We start from the raw sequence: 18,587 nt of genomic DNA on the forward strand, positions 1-18,587 counted from the left end.
TTCGATTCCGTGAGACGTTTTCCTGGCATATGCTGTCCACTAGTTACAGTGGGCACTTTGCACCAGTCCAAGTGACCCTTATTGATCCAAATTATCTACCTATGCGCATCGTGCCACAGGCTCGGGCCAGTCCCTATCCTTCCTGAGCGTCATATACACATGCTTCACCATGTGCCATGCCAAGCCTGCTATCAATAGTGGTTGCAGCATGACCGTCTGATTAGGGGCCCTTGGGAACTCTGTCCAGATCCCCCGTGCCGGTCTCGCCAACTTCGCGTATTGTAGGAACTGGCCCCCTCCCACCACTAACGCCTCATTTACTTCTGCGAAAGTAAGGAATACCTCTTCTGGGTACAGATCTCCTAACATCTCGCATCCAGCTCGCGACTGACATGTCCTCTCTAATACGATTAAAGGTGAGCAGTGCCCACACCTTCAGCTCCCTGACAAATGACGGCCTCCTGCATACTCTGGTATCCACCCTTTCCCACACCTCAGCCATCTGTCTAATCAAGTATGGGGTGCCAGGCAATGCCCGCGGCGAACCAGTGCCATTAATGAATGCTTGCCTTAAGTGCCCTGTCGGAGCCTCGTCTCCCATTTGGGTTTCTCAGCTGTCCATTAAGTAGCATGTTGTATCTTAGATATATAATACTAGAGCTCCAAGTTTGGGAGGCACATACCCCCCTCCACCAAGTCTCTTGAGTTGCAGCAGCGCCACCCTGCTCTATTTTCCAGCCCACGATAAGTAGATCAGCAAAGTGTCCAAGGTCTTAAATAGACTGCACAGCAGTGTGAAGGCATTTTGTAATACATAGACACCTAGGATGAAATGCCATTTTGGCCATTGCAACCCTTCCCGTCATGGACAGAGGTAGTGTGTTCCAAAAGCTAACAGACCTCATCAGTCCCTCAACCAATGGTTCCTCACAGTATCGCCGTTGGTGTTCCATTGTGTGGCCCACCACTACACAGAGGTATCTGAAGGAGGTAATCTCCCATCTCTGTCTCAATGGGGCTAGGCTACACTGCGGCAATGCCTCCAATGCTCCCAGGGGAACGAGTAGTGGCTTCTCCCTGTTAATACATTGGCCCAAAACCTCCCCAAAGGCGTTCAGTCTTGTCCGCAGCAGCTTTGCCGATTCTGCCAGGAGCAGCAAGTAAAAGAGCACGTTGTTTGCATATTGGGATATCAGGTGCCTGGTGTCCCCAATCTCAGTGCCGAAGTCCTCCATGTCGGTCAGAAGTTTTGCCGCCTGGCTCTCAATCGCCAACGCAAAAAGGAGCGGCGAGAGCAGGCAACCCTGCCCTGTGCCCCGTCGCAGAGCCCATCCCCCCAGCTTCGCACCCTTGCGCTAACTGCCATATAAATAAAGAACCCTCACTCATTTACAGGAGACCTGTCCGAATCCCATCCTCTGATGTACCAGCTGCGGGTAGTGCCACTCAACCGTGTTAAACTCCTTAGCTGTGTCCACTGAGGCCAGAACCAATTGGATATCACTTCCTCGGACAGAGGGTATCACATGCCCAAGTCTCTGCAGGTGAAAAGCCGCATTCCGCCCTCGCATAAAGCTGCACTGGTCTTCATGCACCAGCGTTCCCATTGCCCCCTTCAGTCTCTGTGCCAGTACCTTACACAGTACTTATGTGTCTACATTAAGCATGGTGAGCGGTCTATATGCTGATGGGTTTGTTGCTTCTCCCCCAGGTTTTGGGACTATGCACTCCACCTCCTCCATGAGGGTCAATTCCAGGCAAACTTAGCTAACGTTTTACCAGTTGTTTCTTCTCCTGCTTAGGAAGGCTGTTCTCTGGGCACAGTTAAAGGGCTTTTTGCCCTTTTACAGTTGCTGAATCAGTCCTCATTTTTCAAATCACCTGTTGTGACGTATTTTTTTAAAGGTTTACAACATCTGTTTCCTCCTTCTCACTTTCCCCTGCCACAGGGAGACCTGAACTTGGCCCTCACATATTTAATGCGCACTACCTTTGGGCCACTCCACATCTTCCCTCTGCGTCTCCTCACCCTCAAGACAGTGTTACTTGTCGCTATAACATTGGATCAGTGAGCTTGAAGCTTGGTGTGTCAACCTGTCGTATACCACCTTCTTTTCAGACAAACTGATTTTATGGACGCAAGCATCCTTTTTGGTGAACGTTGTGACTCTGTTAATTGTCGGTGGAAATATCAACTTAATGGTGTTCTTTGCTGTGCCTTACCCCTCCATCTTTTGGACCCCAAAGGAGCACTGACCGTTTAAATCTCTTAAACCAGAGGACATCCGGTAAGGGATCAGTTCTTTGTGATGTTCTCTGGAGCTAAAAAGGCCAGGATGTGCAGAAAAGTACCATCCTCCCGGATCTTGCTCGATCACACTACGCACTCGCCATAAAAGTAACCTTTGGAAGGGCTGCTTGCTTATTTCATCCGAGCCAAAGGTGCTACCACTGCATTGGGAACCAGGCAGGTACGGGGACATCCCTCCATATGTTCACGAAGCACAACTGTCTGCATAGCCAGGTTCACCTAGAGGGGTATTTTGCCCACTCGATCCTAGAGGACTTTTTGGTTTGGGTCCAATCACAAATTCCCACCTCCAAACAGTCATGCTTTAATATCTTTTCAAACGGTGAGGAATATATGGGCAAAAATGTTGGTCAGAAGGGCAAATTATGTGCCTTCTGTAACACTCTTTCTGGTAGATAGATTATCTAACTGCAGATTCCCTGCCGACCCTCCTGTCCTCCGGAGCGGAACCTTTTCAGTGCGGAGTCGTGTGGCAGCACCTACTGACAGTTATTTCTGTGAAGGTTTCCTAATGCAGTCTGACCCCGGAGGCATATTCAGAAGGAGAGGAATGTGTGTGGTTTGATATTCTGTACTAGAAAGAGTGTTACCGAAGTTAAGTAACTGTTCATTTTGTACCACGTATATAGCTTAAAGAACACTGATCTGTTCACTACACTAAAAGACGAGGACTTGACTTTTCGATCCACTTTCCTAGAGCTTTATTCACTGTAACCTTCTTATGTGATCTTCAAAACCCTAGTACTTTCAGCGGTGGGTCGCACAGCGATCGACCCGTTTGCCACACTCAACACAAAATCCCAAAGCTTTGAATCCAGGTAACCTCACATGGTCCCTGGCCTATGCTCTGTGGACCAGCTAGTCAGGAATATTTGCATACATTTCCCCCCACTACCATAGATTCTGTATGTCACCAGAAATAGGTGGCAAACACAAATGACATTGGTCTTTATTCCTCCCACGTGGTCAAAAGCTTTGTTTTAATTTTTTAAGAGTAGGCAGTGGTCTGTGAGACCACTGCCTGCTCTTAAAAAAACGTTTTTGCATACATTCACAAAGGTGAATGTGTTACCATAAAATTGAATTTGGTGGTAAAAAGTGAATGTTTTGTGACTGCATTTCGGTGGCAAAAAAGCACATCCTACATAACACTGCACGTGGCTATTAGGAAGGGACACCCTCAACATGCCCTTTCCAAATTGCTAACCCATTTTGCGATTTAACAAACAGGTTACTGAATTGTAAAGTAGGGTTCTGTGTATATACAAAAAGGGTCTGGTTTGCTGATGCAAACGACCGATTCTGCGAATCAGGCAATTAGCGCCAACAAAAGATACATGCATGAGGCCCTAAGCCTCTTACCTTCAGGTCAGCAGTTCTTCCCCCAGCCCATTTCCAAACCACTGTGAGATGCTCCTTTTGTATCAGCTCAGCTATGCTTTTGGCTGCCGAGCATTCCTTCGTGGTTCTCCCACCTCACCATAAATCTCAAGTGATATCGATGTTGGTTTCAGAGTTCTGCAGCCATCTCTGTTGCTGTGTTCCTTATTGAGGCATTGTAGACATGAAGCAGTTCACTGGTTCCTGCAAAGAAGCACAAGTGAAGAACATCCTTCCCCCAGTTCTTCAGCATCAAAGGTGCCAGAGCTGGACTTGATGTCATTACAGATGATGCCTCTAGAACTGGACACAGCACACCCTCTGAGGTCTCCAGAATTAGGATGGTGTTTGCTACACGTGGCCTCTAAAGTTAAGGCTTTCTTGTGAGATGGGGGAATGCACACCATGGCTTCAACATTCTTATTTGTAACTTTATTTTTGTCCATCCTTAAACGTGGTTGCGTGCAGATTGGTTGAAAAAGCATGCCCTGCTACCTCCAGTTACGAAAACATTATGAAGTAAGGGACTGTGTAGCCCCAAAAAACCAAATGCACAGCTTAGCGCCGCTATATTAGCGTGCACCTTTCCATCGAACAACTATTCAACCTTTTATCTTCATTTTTCAAACTTTCTCCGTATTCTTAAACTGATATTTATCCATTTCATCCAGATATCCAACTGTCAGGGTTTTATTGCCAATTTACAAGTTTCTGATATTCAACCTGTGCCCATCCAGGCCTTAAAGGAATGAATACGATCAACGCAAGAAGTCCATCGCAAGCAGTCTTTAATATTTCATAAAAATACCCAATGCATTTCGGGCTGCCACGAGCCCTTCGTCGGGGGTCACTGCTCGGCTTCGTTTTAAAAATAACATCGTCTCCCACTCTCGTGGTGATTGCTCCAGGTTGTCTAAAGTTAAGGACCATGCTCCTGTTGAGTAATTCGCACAGTAGCAACGCAACCTTTCTTTTTTGTATGTTTTAGTCTCTGATCTGCACCCCATATTTATTTTTACATACCCAACGTTCGATTTAGCTTCCCCAAACCCTCGTTATTTTGCTTACCCACTTTGAAGTCCTTAGATTAGAGCACTCCAAGATGATCAAGGCGCCACGTATCTATCGGTTCTGTGCGATAGGGAAACGTGTGCTGCTGCTACCCATCCTGTGGTTCTGCCATGTGGGTTGCTACATATTGGTAAAAAGTTTAACAAAAAAAAATGAAAACTGCGTGTCTTCTTTTTAGGGCTCGCCTGTGCATGCGCATCGAGCTTGCGAGACTATGGGGGCTTAAACACTCTTTAACCAACTTGCAAGGAATCGTGGCGATTCCTTGCAGTGCCCGTGAAATTTAAGCTCAATGCGCATGCGCATTGAGCTTAAAAGCGCGTGCACATGCCCCCAGCCGCCTGCCTTGCCCACTCTCTCTCACAGCCTCCCCCAGCTCCGCCCCCTCACTTCTTGTTTGCCTCCCCTACTCTCCTCTCCTCCTCCTACTCTCCTCCCCCCTCCTCCTCCTACTCTCCTCCCCTGCCTGCCGTGTCGCAAGCGGCCGTGCCTCCCCATCTCTCCTCCTCTCCCCTCCTCCTCCTACTCTCCTCCCCCCCCCCTCCTCCTCCTACTCTCCTCCCCTGCCTGCCGTATCGCACCTCTCCCCGCTCCGCCCCCTCCCCTGCCCGCCGTGTCGCAGAACACAGAAGCTTATTGAGTAAGATGGGTTTCTGTGCTGCTTTGAGAGACAAACCTCCCTTTCTCATTTGATTCCAACATACCCAGTGATAGGCCAGGCTAAAGAAGCGGTTGAACCCCTCTGGGAGCGCGGAGGCGGCCACCCTTGGATTTTAATAGAAGTTGATTCTGTTTTTTGCCAACTATAATGTGTAGCTAATGTGTGGATGGATTCCCTAAAAGTGAATTGCAAAGCGAGACTGCTACTGGTGTGGTCTGAAGGTTTCAATGGTAGTGTCAATGTAGGTGTAGGGCTCAGAAATGTGCCCTTGAGACGGCGCGAGACAGCCAACCTATAGACTTCTGGATGGGCGGGGGTCAGAACCACGCGCTGCGGGTTCTTAAATGCTATATTGGGTATCAGGCGGCACCACTATCTTCTGCTCTCTATGTATATATTTATGTATCTTTGGACCCATCCCAAACCCCTCCTTGAACAAACCTTCCTTGTGTATACATTTTTCATAAGACATCATTCTTCAGACGCCTGATCTCTTGGGGGCCTCGACTGAACTCCTGGACGCTGCACCACAAGGTGAAAGAGTGTTTTCCTTTCAGCTCGATTGAAGGGGAGCTCTGTTGACCTGTGAGGCGGGGGCGGGGCTGGAGGCAGCCCGCGGCTCGCGCTCGTTTCTTTTAAAATCACGCCTCTGTAATGGTTTTGTTTCACGTCGATCAGACGATTCCCTCTCTTCTAGTATGGTTGCTATAGCAGTTTGAAAGTTTCATTTTTCATTCTGCCTACTTTTAGCTTAACCAAACGCATGCATTAAAAATGCACTGTTCTCTATCTACCACCTCTTTGTTTTGTTTTTTATGTATAGCTATACATCCATTTATTTATCTTTCTTTTTATTTACCTTTCTTTTATTTATTTCTGTCGCATCTACTTTATTTTTCTCAAAAAAAGTTTTGGGGTCGCAGCCCGTTTGCTTTTTTCCCTTAGTGTTTCTTTTTTCTTTTCTATATTTTTTCTGCATTCGTTTCTTTTTCTTTCTTTCTTTCTTCCCCTCCTATCTTTCTTAGTTCTGTATAGTACGACACCATCTTGCCATATGGCAACTTTTTCTATGTATTTATTTATTAGTAGTTTTTATACAGGGCTTAATATGATAGTGATATTAAATATAATATCACGAATCATGTCAATCCTGGAGTAATTTCTGATCAGTGGACAAAAAGTAAAACACTTTAATGGCAATTACTGGAGGTCGAAGTGTTTTTAAGAACCTTGCATTTTGAGGTTTAGTACGAAGTTCCCTAACTTTGCCAGAGGAAGTTGTAGCTTCACTTTGCCAATCAACCTGCTGCAGCCAGATGTCGCACCCAAGGTGGATGGGGGATCAAGCTGCCTGCAATTGTGCTTTACTTTTTTACTGTCATTTGATTGGTGGCTCATTTCTGGACTTCTATAATTCCTACACTGGTAACTGTACCAGTGGGGAAAAGAGAAGGAGCCCACCGTAACTGAGAAACGAGCACTGTCAAAACCAATAAGCATGCTGTTGTCTGCAAGGTTTTTGGCTTTGTAAATATATGTTTTTTTTGTCATGGCTTTTGTGAAACGTTATTGTTGGGGGAGTTACCGCTCCCTCCCTTCAATGTTTATAACAAATGGTTAAAGCAAAACTCCACAATCGTACTGCACCATCAAATGTTTTTCTTAAAGTAACAAATATAATCAGTTATCCGAGTAAGCAAGCATAACGACCAATTAACATGTTTGAAAATATTTTTTAGGTCATGCCCATCTGAATGTGCACTAACACATAAAACCCAGACCTATTGGCTTTGCTAATGCCCGGTTTATTAAAGATGAAGGACAAAGCAAGGTGAAGTTTGTTTAACTGACAACAGTATCTCCAGAAGTCCTAGTCGGCAATTAGCTCCATATCCTAATGGTTAATTTGAAAGACTCCTGTTTTCAGCGCTTCCATATAGCTTTTAGGTCTCGCCTATGGATAGCTTCAGCTGTCTGTTGTCAAAATACATTTTGTGTGCAACGCCAACAATTACAGCAGCTTTTGGGGAAACGTATAGTTTATCATTGTATGGATTTTTTTGCCAATGCCATTTGCTTGCTAAGAATTCAATGGCTTGCTTTATTTACTCTTTTTGCGTTTGTCACTACATTCGAGTATTGCTTCTTTACAACACTTTTGAGTGGATAACTTGTACCTTTCATTGCTTACATTAAGGGAACTACTTTTTAGATCTGGCATTAGCCAAGACCATCCACCTATTTCATTTATAGGCCATAATTCTCTTTCAGCCACCACATCCACATCCACCGCATCCACCACCACCACATCCACCACACCCACCACCACCACATCCACCACACCCACCACCACCACATCCACCACACCCACCACCACCACATCCACCACACCCACCACCACTACATCCACCACTGCATCCACCACCACCACTGCATCCACCACCACCCCCCCATCCACCAACACCACCACCCCATCCACCAACACCACCACCCCATCCACCACCACCACCCCATCCACCACCACCACCACCCCATCCACCACCACCACCACCCCATCCACCACCACCAACACCCCATCCACCACCACCAACACCCCATCCACCACCACCACTGCATCCACCACCACCACTGCATCCACCACCACCACTGCATCCACCACCACCACTGCATCCACCACCACCACATCCACCACCACATCCACCATCACCTCCACATCCACCATCCCCTCCACATCCACCATGACATCCACCGCATCCACATCCACCACCACCACATCCACCACCACATCCACCACCACATCCACCACCACACCCACCACCACACCCACCACCACACCCACCACCACACCCACCACCACCACATCCACCACCACCACATCCACCACCACCACATCCACTACCACCACCGCATCCACCAACACCACATCCACCACCACCACCACAGCCACCACCGCATCCACCACCACCACATATACCACCACATCCACCACCACCACATCCACCACACCCACCACCCCATCCACCACCACCACCACCCCATCCACCACCCCATCCACCACCACCCCATCCACCACCCCATCCACCACCACCCCATCCACCACCCCATCCACCACCACCACCCCATCCACCACCACCACCCCATCCACCACCACCACCCCATCCACCACCACCACCCCATCCACCACCACCACCCCATCCACCACCACCACCCCATCCACCACCACCCCATCCACCACCACCCCATCCACCACCACCCCATCCACCACCACCACCCCATCCACCACCACCACCCCATCCACCACCACCACCCCATCCACCACCACCACCCCATCCACCACCACTGCATCCACCACCACCAACACCCCATCCACCACCACCACTGCATCCACCACCACCACCGCATCCACCACCACCACATCCACTGCATCCACCACCACCACATCCACTGCATCCACCACCACCCCATCCACCACCACCACCCCATCCACCACCACCACCCCATCCACCACCACCACCCCATCCACCACCACCACCACCCCATCCACCACCAACACCCCATCCACCACCAACACCCCATCCACCACCAACACCCCATCCACCACCAACACCCCATCCACCACCAACACCCCATCCACCACCAACACCCCATCCACCACCAACACCCCATCCACCACCAACACCCCATCCACCACCAACACCCCATCCACCACCAACACCCCATCCACCACCAACACCCCATCCACCACCAACACCCCATCCACCACCAACACCCCATCCACCACCAACACCCCATCCACCACCAACACCCCATCCACCACACCCACCACTACATCCACCACCACCACCACCCCATCCACCACCGCATCCACCACCACATCCACCAACACCACCACCCCATCCACCACCACTGCATCCACCACCGCATACACCATCACCTCCACATCCATCATGACATCCACCACCACCACATCCACCGCATCCACCATCTCATCCACCACCACATCCACCAAGCTATTAATTTTGCTATTTTCAAAACCAACACATAAATAAAAAGTGTCATTTACTATACCAATCGTTCAAACTTTCCTAATGCGAGACCTATTGCATTTCCAATGCTTGTTTATAAGTATCAGTCCATATCTTTCTCTAAAACTAAACTTCTTTTGGAAAGGTTCATTTATTTTTGTTTTTTTGTTTCTTTGCAATTCCTTACTGGCAGGAGGTTCAAAGGAAAATGACCTGCATAACAGGGCACTTGGAGAGCAGACTCGGCCTTTTTTATTTATTTAGTCTTTTCCAAGTAAGAAAAGATAGAATGACCCACATTCCTCTTTATGCAACACCTTGTGTTATTGCCTCACGATTTATATGCGAGTTGTATTTATAAGTACGGATGCCTTGGCAGGTGACCCGCCCCCCTTGTTATCTTTCATTTGAAATGATCTCACTACTCTGCATTTTACTCCTCCCAGGTACACCAATTAACATGTTCTCATTTGTTTTAGGTGATGGCTTGGAATCAGAAGAGGAAGTACCTGGAAGCAATGACGAAGCAGACCCTGGCGAGCATGAAGCGGGCGGTTGATTTAAAGCAAGATAATCCTTTCCAGCCAGATCCACTCAAAGATGGGAAATGTACTGAGGTTAGACATAGAACACTTATGTAATGGGGTAGGGGTCTTTATCCACACCACCTGATGTTTCAGAACTTGACCTCAGCCTGCTGCTTGACTTGCACCCAATGCTGGAAAAATGTGTGATTCGTTAAGACCAAAATTGCACTAGTGTATGATTTAGAAAATTCTGGAGCCTTTGTATCTCATAGATCAGTAACCTTATATAAGTTGCATATGTGTGATCCAGTTCCCATGGTCCTAGGAAAGGAAGAAGTCACAAATGGAATAATTTACCACTGTGATCTGGAGACAGTGTGATTGTTCCCCAAATTGATGTTACCGCCTACTCCTCATCAACACTCAATTGTGTGGTTATGAGGTAGAGCAGAGCAACACTTACTCAAGGCAATGATGATGGCTGGACTCACAGAACTCAGGCAACCTCACCTCCTGTCTTCGCGATTCAGTAGTATGATTGACTCTTTGTGAGATCTTCATTCCTTGAGCCCTAATCTGTTGGGAGAATTGTGGCGCAGCGTCCAGAGCGTCTGACTCCAGAGCGTGTGGCTTATGGTTTGATCCTCGGTCCTGGCAGCAGCTCAGCATCATGTGTCTCTGGGCAATAGCTCACTTAATCTCCCTGACGGTCTCCAGTGCCTGGATACACTAATGGGTGATAAGTTAGTGCTTTGCAAATCTGGATTTACTAATTTATTTTCTCTTCCAGTACTCGCAGCATATCGCTGTATGTGCACTGACAATGCGAGGAGGCCTGTAGTTCTCTAGTCCTGACCTCCTGTCTTAGAGATTCAGTAGGATGTCTGTAGCTAATTTACTCGTTCTGAGATCTCCATTCCTTGATCCCTGATCCCTTCTAGTACTCACAGAAGGATCGCTGACGTGCACTGACATTGCTGGAGGTTTATAGTTCCTTAGACCTGACCTCTTGCCTCAAACACAATAGAGCATCTGTAGATTGTCTATTAGGAAGCTCTCCATTTCTTGATCCCCGGCCCGTTGCAGAATTGTCACAGTTGGAAGGCTTCAGATTAATTGTATGAGTTCTCAATGTATCAGCCCTGTCCCCTGTTGCTAGAATGACATTAGGACTGTTGTAGATGCATTGATATTGTAGGTGTTTGATAGTTGTTCAGGATTGACCTCTTGCAGTAAGAGGTACAGTAGAGAGTTGTAGATGTGTTAAGATTGAATGAGCGCTCTAGCCCTCATTGTCTCTTCCAGTGAGGGACAGTAGAAGAAATGACTTGTAAAGCTTTGTAATTCCTCAGTCAAAGCCTCCTGCTTTAGTATTTCAGTAGGAAAGTTGGAGCCTAATAAGGCATCTCATTTGAGGGTGGAGTCAGGAATTTAAGGTATTTGGATAGCAGTATCTTCAATATCTTGTTTTAATGGTATGTATTGTTTGTTATAACACACTTTGTTTCTCTCTGTTACAGCAAAATGATAAGAAATCCAAAAAACAATTAAAAAACAACACACAAAAACCTCCTTTAACTGTGAACCAAATCAAGCAGCGGCTAAAGACCATGACCTCAAACGTGAGTTGGAAAATCCCTCCCATTTAATATCAAAGCTCCCTCTCACTACGGAGGAGATTGACATTTATTGTATTGTGTCCTACGCAGAGGAGGAGCTGGAAGCATTGTTAGCTGGTGAATGCTTGAAGTGGAGATGTAGTATAGGTTTAATGATCTCTCCTAGAGAAAGCCCTCAAATTAATCAGCCAATAATGTGTTTCAGTTTATTTTTATTGAATTTTGATATAAATCGTCGAAACAAACCATACAGCTGAAGATGCTCAAAATTGTTTCTCATCTCCACTCATTCTTTAACAGACTTTCTTCCCCCCTTACAGTCTTAGATCTCTCCCCTCCCCCGGCCTTCACAGCATTGTCTGTCCGGTCCCTCAGTTCTCATTTCTCTTTTCTTTCAAGTTCATTGCGACAATTGTTAATAGTTCAGTTTCAGTGATCGTAGCCTCTGTGGACAAGTATTAATTAATTTTCGAAATCCTTGTCATAAGCTGTTGCCATATTTGTTTGAACCTTTTATGTGGTTTGTCAATATTGTACATTATTTTCTCCATTGCCAGCGTCATCCATAAGTGACAGTTTCATCATGTGGGAGAGTTATTTATTTTTTTTCCTGTCTGGTGCAATTTGTTATTTGGCCGCTGTTCGACCTGGCACCTTGGCTTGGGTCTCCCTTCCACTTTTTGTTGCTGTGCCTCATGTGTTTTTGCTGGTGTTAGCTGCTCAGAGCACTGTGCCACTGCCAACCAGTGCCACAGTGCAAGTGCTCCCTGTGTAAATTGCTATATTGATTGGATTCCATGATTGGCTTATTTGGTTTACTGTCAGACCCCAGTACAGTGCCCCGGGCTTGTAAATCCAAATGCTGCTAGTGGGCTTGCAGCACTGGTTGTGCCACCCACAAAAGCAGCCTTGTAAAATGTGTCTAAGGTCTGCCATTGCAGAGCCTGTGTGCAGTCTGGTACTGTCATGCTGACTGGACAAGTGCACCCACTTGCCAGTCCCTAAACCTTCCCTTTTCTTCATATTAGTCACCCCTATGGTAGGCCCAAGGGCAGAGTGCATTGTAAGTTTAAGGTAGGACAAGCCCTAATGTGTGTGGCATGTCCTAATAGTGAATTACAGCCATTTTAGTTTTTCACTATTGCAAGGCTACCTGTTCTCCTAGGCCAGAATGGGCTGTTAGAATTGTTACATTCTATGATCCTAACAGACTCAGGGAACACGGTAGAAATTTGAGTTTAGAATAATAAAATACATCTTGTAGTAAAGTTTGTTTTAATATTCTGTGTTTGCAAATACCACTTTTAGAAAGTAGGTATTTGCTTGCCTAACCATTTCAGCCCGCCTCTGCTAGGATGTGAATCTGCTGTCTGGGTTCTGTGAGTGACAGGGCTGGGGAATTCCAGAGGGCAGGGCTAGATAGCCTGGTGGTGAATAGAGATTTACATTCAGATGGATGGGAGGAGTGCACCTGGACTCTGAATAGCACTGTGCCTTTCCACCACAATGCTGGCTCCACCTCTAGTGGAGTGTCTGATGTCTCTAGCCTGCTCCCTGAACGAAAAGTCAGTCATGTCAACAAAGTGCACAAGAACTGGTTTTGGCTGGGCACAGGCCCCTCTACCCCAGAGGAAAAAAGGATTTAGGGGTATAAGTATTGGGACCCTGCTCCCAAGAAATTAGATCCAGATTTGATAAGAAGAACCCTAGGCCTGAAGAGAAGGAACTGGGAAATCTGAAGGAGAAATACTGTCCCTGACATGGGGATTGGCCAGCAGTGGTTTCCTTGCTGCTAAAGGAGAGGAGAAAGACTGAGACTTTATTTTCAACTTGTGCCAAAAGATCTCCAAGGGCTTGGAAGTGAGCTTGCCCCCTGAACGAAGTCCCGGGACCACTGGACTTCATCCACCTCAAAGAGATCTGTGGGAAACGCTGTTTTCCATAGTTACTGAGGCCGGGAGCTGTGTACGCCTGGTACGATCGACTCGCATCCCCCCCAGTACCGTATCAAGCACCGTCCGCCTCAATCAATGCGGCTTCCCGCTCGAGGACTCGTACCAACGACATCCACGAGCCGTTGCTCGCACCGTGACTGGCCGACAACGCAACGTTTAACACTTTGCCGCATCAAATCGCCCTGGTCGTAACGACACGTACACTGCCGCTGAGTTAGTCTGCCGATCGCACCTGGAAAGGTGTACGCTTCGCACGTCCACATCGCACCGCATCAAAGACTGAACAACGCAGCTCCCGCAGTATGGCTCGTATGCCGCAACGTAAGCTGAACGTACCACATCAAGCACCGCCCACCTTAATCAACGCGGCTCTCCGCTCAACGACTCGTACAGGCGACATCAACGAGCCGGAGCTCGCACCGTGACTGGCAGACAACGCATCGTGCCTCGCTTTCTTTTTGCAACGCATCGTCCGTGCCAGACACATCAAGTAAAGGTACTGTGTTCGACTCGAACCCCATCCTGAACGCATCAGACCGAAGCGTCCGCTGCGCTTGTTAGACTCTTTGTTATTTTCATTGCCGTGAGAGCCGGACAAAGAGGACGAATCGCACAGAATTCTAAAACCAAGCATTTTAACAAGAACTCTTTATTGCTAATAGTATTGTGGATTATTTTTGTCGTTATTTGGTCTTGTGCTAAGTCTTATATAAAAGCTAACTATTTTTGATATACTACCTGTGTGGTGTCCATTTGTAGTGTTGTCACTTGATTACTGTATGTGTTCACAATGCTTTACACACTACCTCTGAGATAGGCCTGACTGCTCGTGCCAAGCTACCAAGGGGGTGAGCAGGGGTTATCTTGGGAGTGTACCCCCTTACCCTGACTAGAGGAGAGGGGCCCTACTTGTCACAAGCACCTACCTGTGCCAACTAGAGACCCCCAAATTCTAACTTTCGCCTTACAAGGTGGTTCTATAATATTCATGTCCCTCTTGTCATATGTGTAGCACTCCTCTTTCTGAGCCCCAATATTACATCCAGTGTCCCTTTTTATGGGACATCCTACTCATGGTTTGATTCTGTTGAGTACTTCCTTCCAGAAATGTCTGTCTGGATTTTCACCAAATGCGCAATGGGTCAAGCTATTGCCTTCTTCACAGCCCCACCATTCCCCTTTCACGTTAGGGTATTTTTTTTTACCTTATGTGGTGTAAAGTAACAATTGTACAACAATTTGTATCCCTATCCCTGTCCCGGACTTGTCTGCCCCCCCAACCCCCTCCCAAGAGCTTCTCCCATTCCTTATCTTTTTTTTCTCTTTGTGGCATTTTTCCATTGGTCTTGGTATCCTCATTTCTTTGTCTTTTCTCCCTCTTATAAATGTTTGTGTATATATGTATATTTGAGATTAACCCTTTAAATGCGGGAGATATTTTTTACTATATTTTTCATAATGTGTAAGGTCAATTGTGTCTTCATCTTTGCACTTGTATGTACAGTCCAGTCACTTACTTGCATATAGGACAGCTTATGGTTTTCTGTGAGTTTAAACTCATTCTTATTCATGCATTATTGTAAATGTTTAATTTCTCCCTTTTTCATAAAATCATGCAGCATTTGACACTTCCCGTTTATCGAGGAACCAGAGCAAATTCTGAGTTATAATGGATTGAGGTAAAGGGGTGAGGAGTATGTAGTCAGTCGTAACTTTTTAGTATCTGCATCCTGTGTCTGCATTATTGTTTTGATGACGCAGCAAATGTGAGCATTCTTAGGTCTACAGTGTCTTTGCATCCATAAAACATCACACAGAGACCTCACCATCACTGCGCCACCCGTATGTCCTCATATTATTGTCAAACTCCTCGGATGAACACTCCAGAAGGAGCTTCAGATATGTGCTTGGTAATATTCCCGGATATACTCGTTATTGTCAAGAGTATTTAACTCAATGCTCATGCACCCCCATCTTCCCGGGCGAAATGTTCTATCTTTTTCTGGAGGCTGGGTGTATCTTCCCTGGGAATAAGGGTAGGCTGGGCTTGGTTTAACAAGCAGGGCAGAACATTCTGATCTCTGCAGTTTTCCCCAACCTAGACAAAGACCAGGATTTCCGTTAGTCTAATCCTCCTGGATGTCTCATTACAGGGCTAGCCAAGTGATCACCTTCATATCGGCCAGGCCACAAAATGCATCCTTACAGCTAACTGCAAGGGTACCTGTACTCCGACCGAAGAGCATACAGCTGCAGCTCAAAGTGCTTTATATAAATATAGTAAACTCTCCTGGGGTCATATATTTTATATCCCTAGACTCCCCGCAACTTTTTTATAAATGTTTCTACAGGACTGCTGCGATACCTGCAGCCCCCATCAATATAAAAAGAAAATGGTGGTACCCCCTACCCCGTTTAGGGGCACCAGGAGGCTCATATAATGCAGATATACAGCCCTCGCAGGACGTTATGTGGCGCTATCAGGTGGGGCAATGAATGTGAAATGAACGAGCGTATTTCACTGCTTTCAGTTGTTTTTTAAATTGTTATTACATTTATTTTTATATTCTGGTGTCCCAGTCCCACCCAGTGCACTCAACAATTTAAAATTGTCATGGGTTGTGGGAGGAGGCCCATATCCCACGCGGCCCAACTTGCTCCCCTGCCAACCAGTACCCCTCCAGGTTGCCTTTGGAAGCCGGCTTCACTGGTTTGCTCCCACCCGGCTTGGAGCAGGTCTTTTTTCTGCTCTTGCCCGGCAGGAACAATCTACAGTGTCCTGGGGTATATGGTCCAAGGGCACAGTCCCTCATGGAGCCCCATGAAATGGGGGTCTCCTGGACCGGTGTATGGCTCAGATAAAAGGGTTCCAAGTCCCCCCTCCATAAATAAGACATCAACCCCGATGGATGGGGTCTCCAGGTCCTTTAAAAGACTTGAAGAGGGAGCGCACATGCACCTATCCATAAGGATTATATTTGCTCAGAGAATGGGGGCATGGGGCCTTCGAATGGTTCATGGAGGAGGCCACACACCCCTCTCATGATGTCCCTACATTGCTACTATATGTTACAGGATGGGGAGGAACTGATACCCCGAGTCCTAAAATGGCTGCTACAACATCCTTGTTTATGTTGTGGCAGCCTACCCGATCTCATCTTTTGATTAGCCAGGTCAAGGATCCCCTGTTGCTTGAAATATACTTAAATTTTAACCTTAATTTCTCAAACAATATTGAACCAATTTACGCCAAATCCCAAAATATTATGCTTCCTGGGTAAATATGTAGCCAAATTTCGTGTCAACCTAGTCAGCTGTTTTAGCTGTAGTTGCTTCTACAGTTCCCTTGGGAAATTGCATGGGAAAAATGTGTTTTGAGAACCCATTCCCCCCTCAGCGCCGTTCGACAAATCACCCCAAAACTTTCCTGGAAGGAGCTGAGGTGGACAGGACTTTTTATAATAAAGTTTCTGTCAGGTCACCCATTCCATATTCGGTTGAATTCACAGCAGATTGTCAACTTCCCTTTTGAAAAGATGCCTTAGTTATTGTAGCAAGTGTATTAAGAATAGATATTGGCCTGTTTCTGGTGCATATATATGGGGTATTGTTTCTGGTGCATATGTGTGGGGTATTAACATCTTGTGCTTCTTATGCTCTAGTTGCGTCAAGATATATATGCCTTTGCTATTTTTTTTTAACAATATTACTTTGATTGGCATAGTATATGTAGGCAAGAGTGGCACTCCTGCTGTTTGATAGCCTGCTGAGTGATTGAATTTTATTGGGTAATTTCTATGCCTTCGTCTCCTCTGTCCTACTGTCAAATTTGTTTCCTGTAAAATAATGAGGCCTGGTTGGATGTCTTTTATGTGATTCTGCAGTAACTGACACTTTTTCAGCAAGTTTAGGCACTCACATTACTTGAAAATTTAGTAGACATATCTGAGCTTGGATGTATATAGTGGATATAGTGTTGTTTCTTTAATTTACTAAGCCTAATTGTTTTTGTCAGGGAAAGGTGTGATCACTAGCATCCCTCTCTCTCCCTCCCCATCTCCCCCTGCAAGCAAATAATCAACTCTACATAAACTTGGAACATATACTTTTCTGGTCTTTTGGGTGGGATACTGCTGCATCTTGGCTAAGGGAGGGGGCACCATCGCTTGAACTGTACCCCTGCTGTGGGCCCAAGGCTTCCAGCAATCTGCCTGGCTTACAGTCTCTCTTCACTCCATACCATCTTTCTAGTCTACAGTTTGTGCATTCATCTCAGGGCTGCTTGCCGGTTGTTTACAGATTCTGCGATGATTGGGGCCAGAGAGCTCCCCGGCTGCACCATCGATTAGCCGGTCTGAAAGCTGGTTATTTTATTAACATCTATTATTGCGTCTTCTGTGCTTGATGCCAGTTCTCATTGATGGCAGCCACCATTTTGGTTTCTTCAGCTACCCCTTTTCTTCAAATCCTTCCCTATACTCACTGCACCATTTGGTCATTTTGATGTTGATCCAGGTTAGAGAATTGTTTCCTAGTTTTATCAATTATTTATGCTGATTTGGAAGGCATTTTTCAATTGGGTTTTAAAGAGCGTCACCTCCGAAATTTTACTCTGACTACAACTTGACTTCTTCTCTCCCTACCTATTTTAAAGCAGAGTTGTCCAAAGATAATCTATAATGTTGTATCTATATATGTGGTATTTCTCCAGTGTTGTATCTTAAATAGATTAACATTCTTGGATTTGTCATAAATTTATATGATGAATCATCTGTTCAAGCTAGGAATCAGACTACATCATTGCAACAGCAGCTTCGTGTTAAATATAGCCTGAAAGCTATAATAAAAGCTCTTTATTTGTCTAGTCACTTCATTTAAAATGAACTAAACTTCAACCAATCCTAAACCTTAATTGACAGATGATCATCCTTCAGATCTCTACCCAAGTCGCGCGTGGAGTCCTCTTGAGCTCTGCTCAGTTCTCCTCAGAGAAGACCTTTGTTTTCTTCCTTTTTGTTCTAACTGGTTGTTAGCTGTA

The 18,587-nt window shown here is 46.2% G+C and overlaps 1 protein-coding gene across 1 annotated transcript in view; it reads left to right on the forward strand.

Moving 5' to 3' along the window:
• Positions 1-18,587, forward strand: part of LOC147725676 (uncharacterized) — a 225,664-nt gene that overhangs the window by 147,585 nt on the left and 59,492 nt on the right. The window contains exons 10-11 of the mRNA XM_086964348.1: positions 9,928-10,065; positions 11,496-11,597. Of these exons, the coding sequence (XP_086820474.1) occupies positions 9,928-10,065; positions 11,496-11,597 (240 nt within the window). The remainder of the gene's footprint in view (positions 1-9,927; positions 10,066-11,495; positions 11,598-18,587) is intronic.

This window comes from Lissotriton vulgaris, chromosome 3_2, assembly GCF_964263255.1.
Source record: "Lissotriton vulgaris chromosome 3_2, aLisVul1.2, whole genome shotgun sequence".
Classification (NCBI taxonomy): domain Eukaryota; kingdom Metazoa; phylum Chordata; class Amphibia; order Caudata; family Salamandridae; genus Lissotriton; species Lissotriton vulgaris.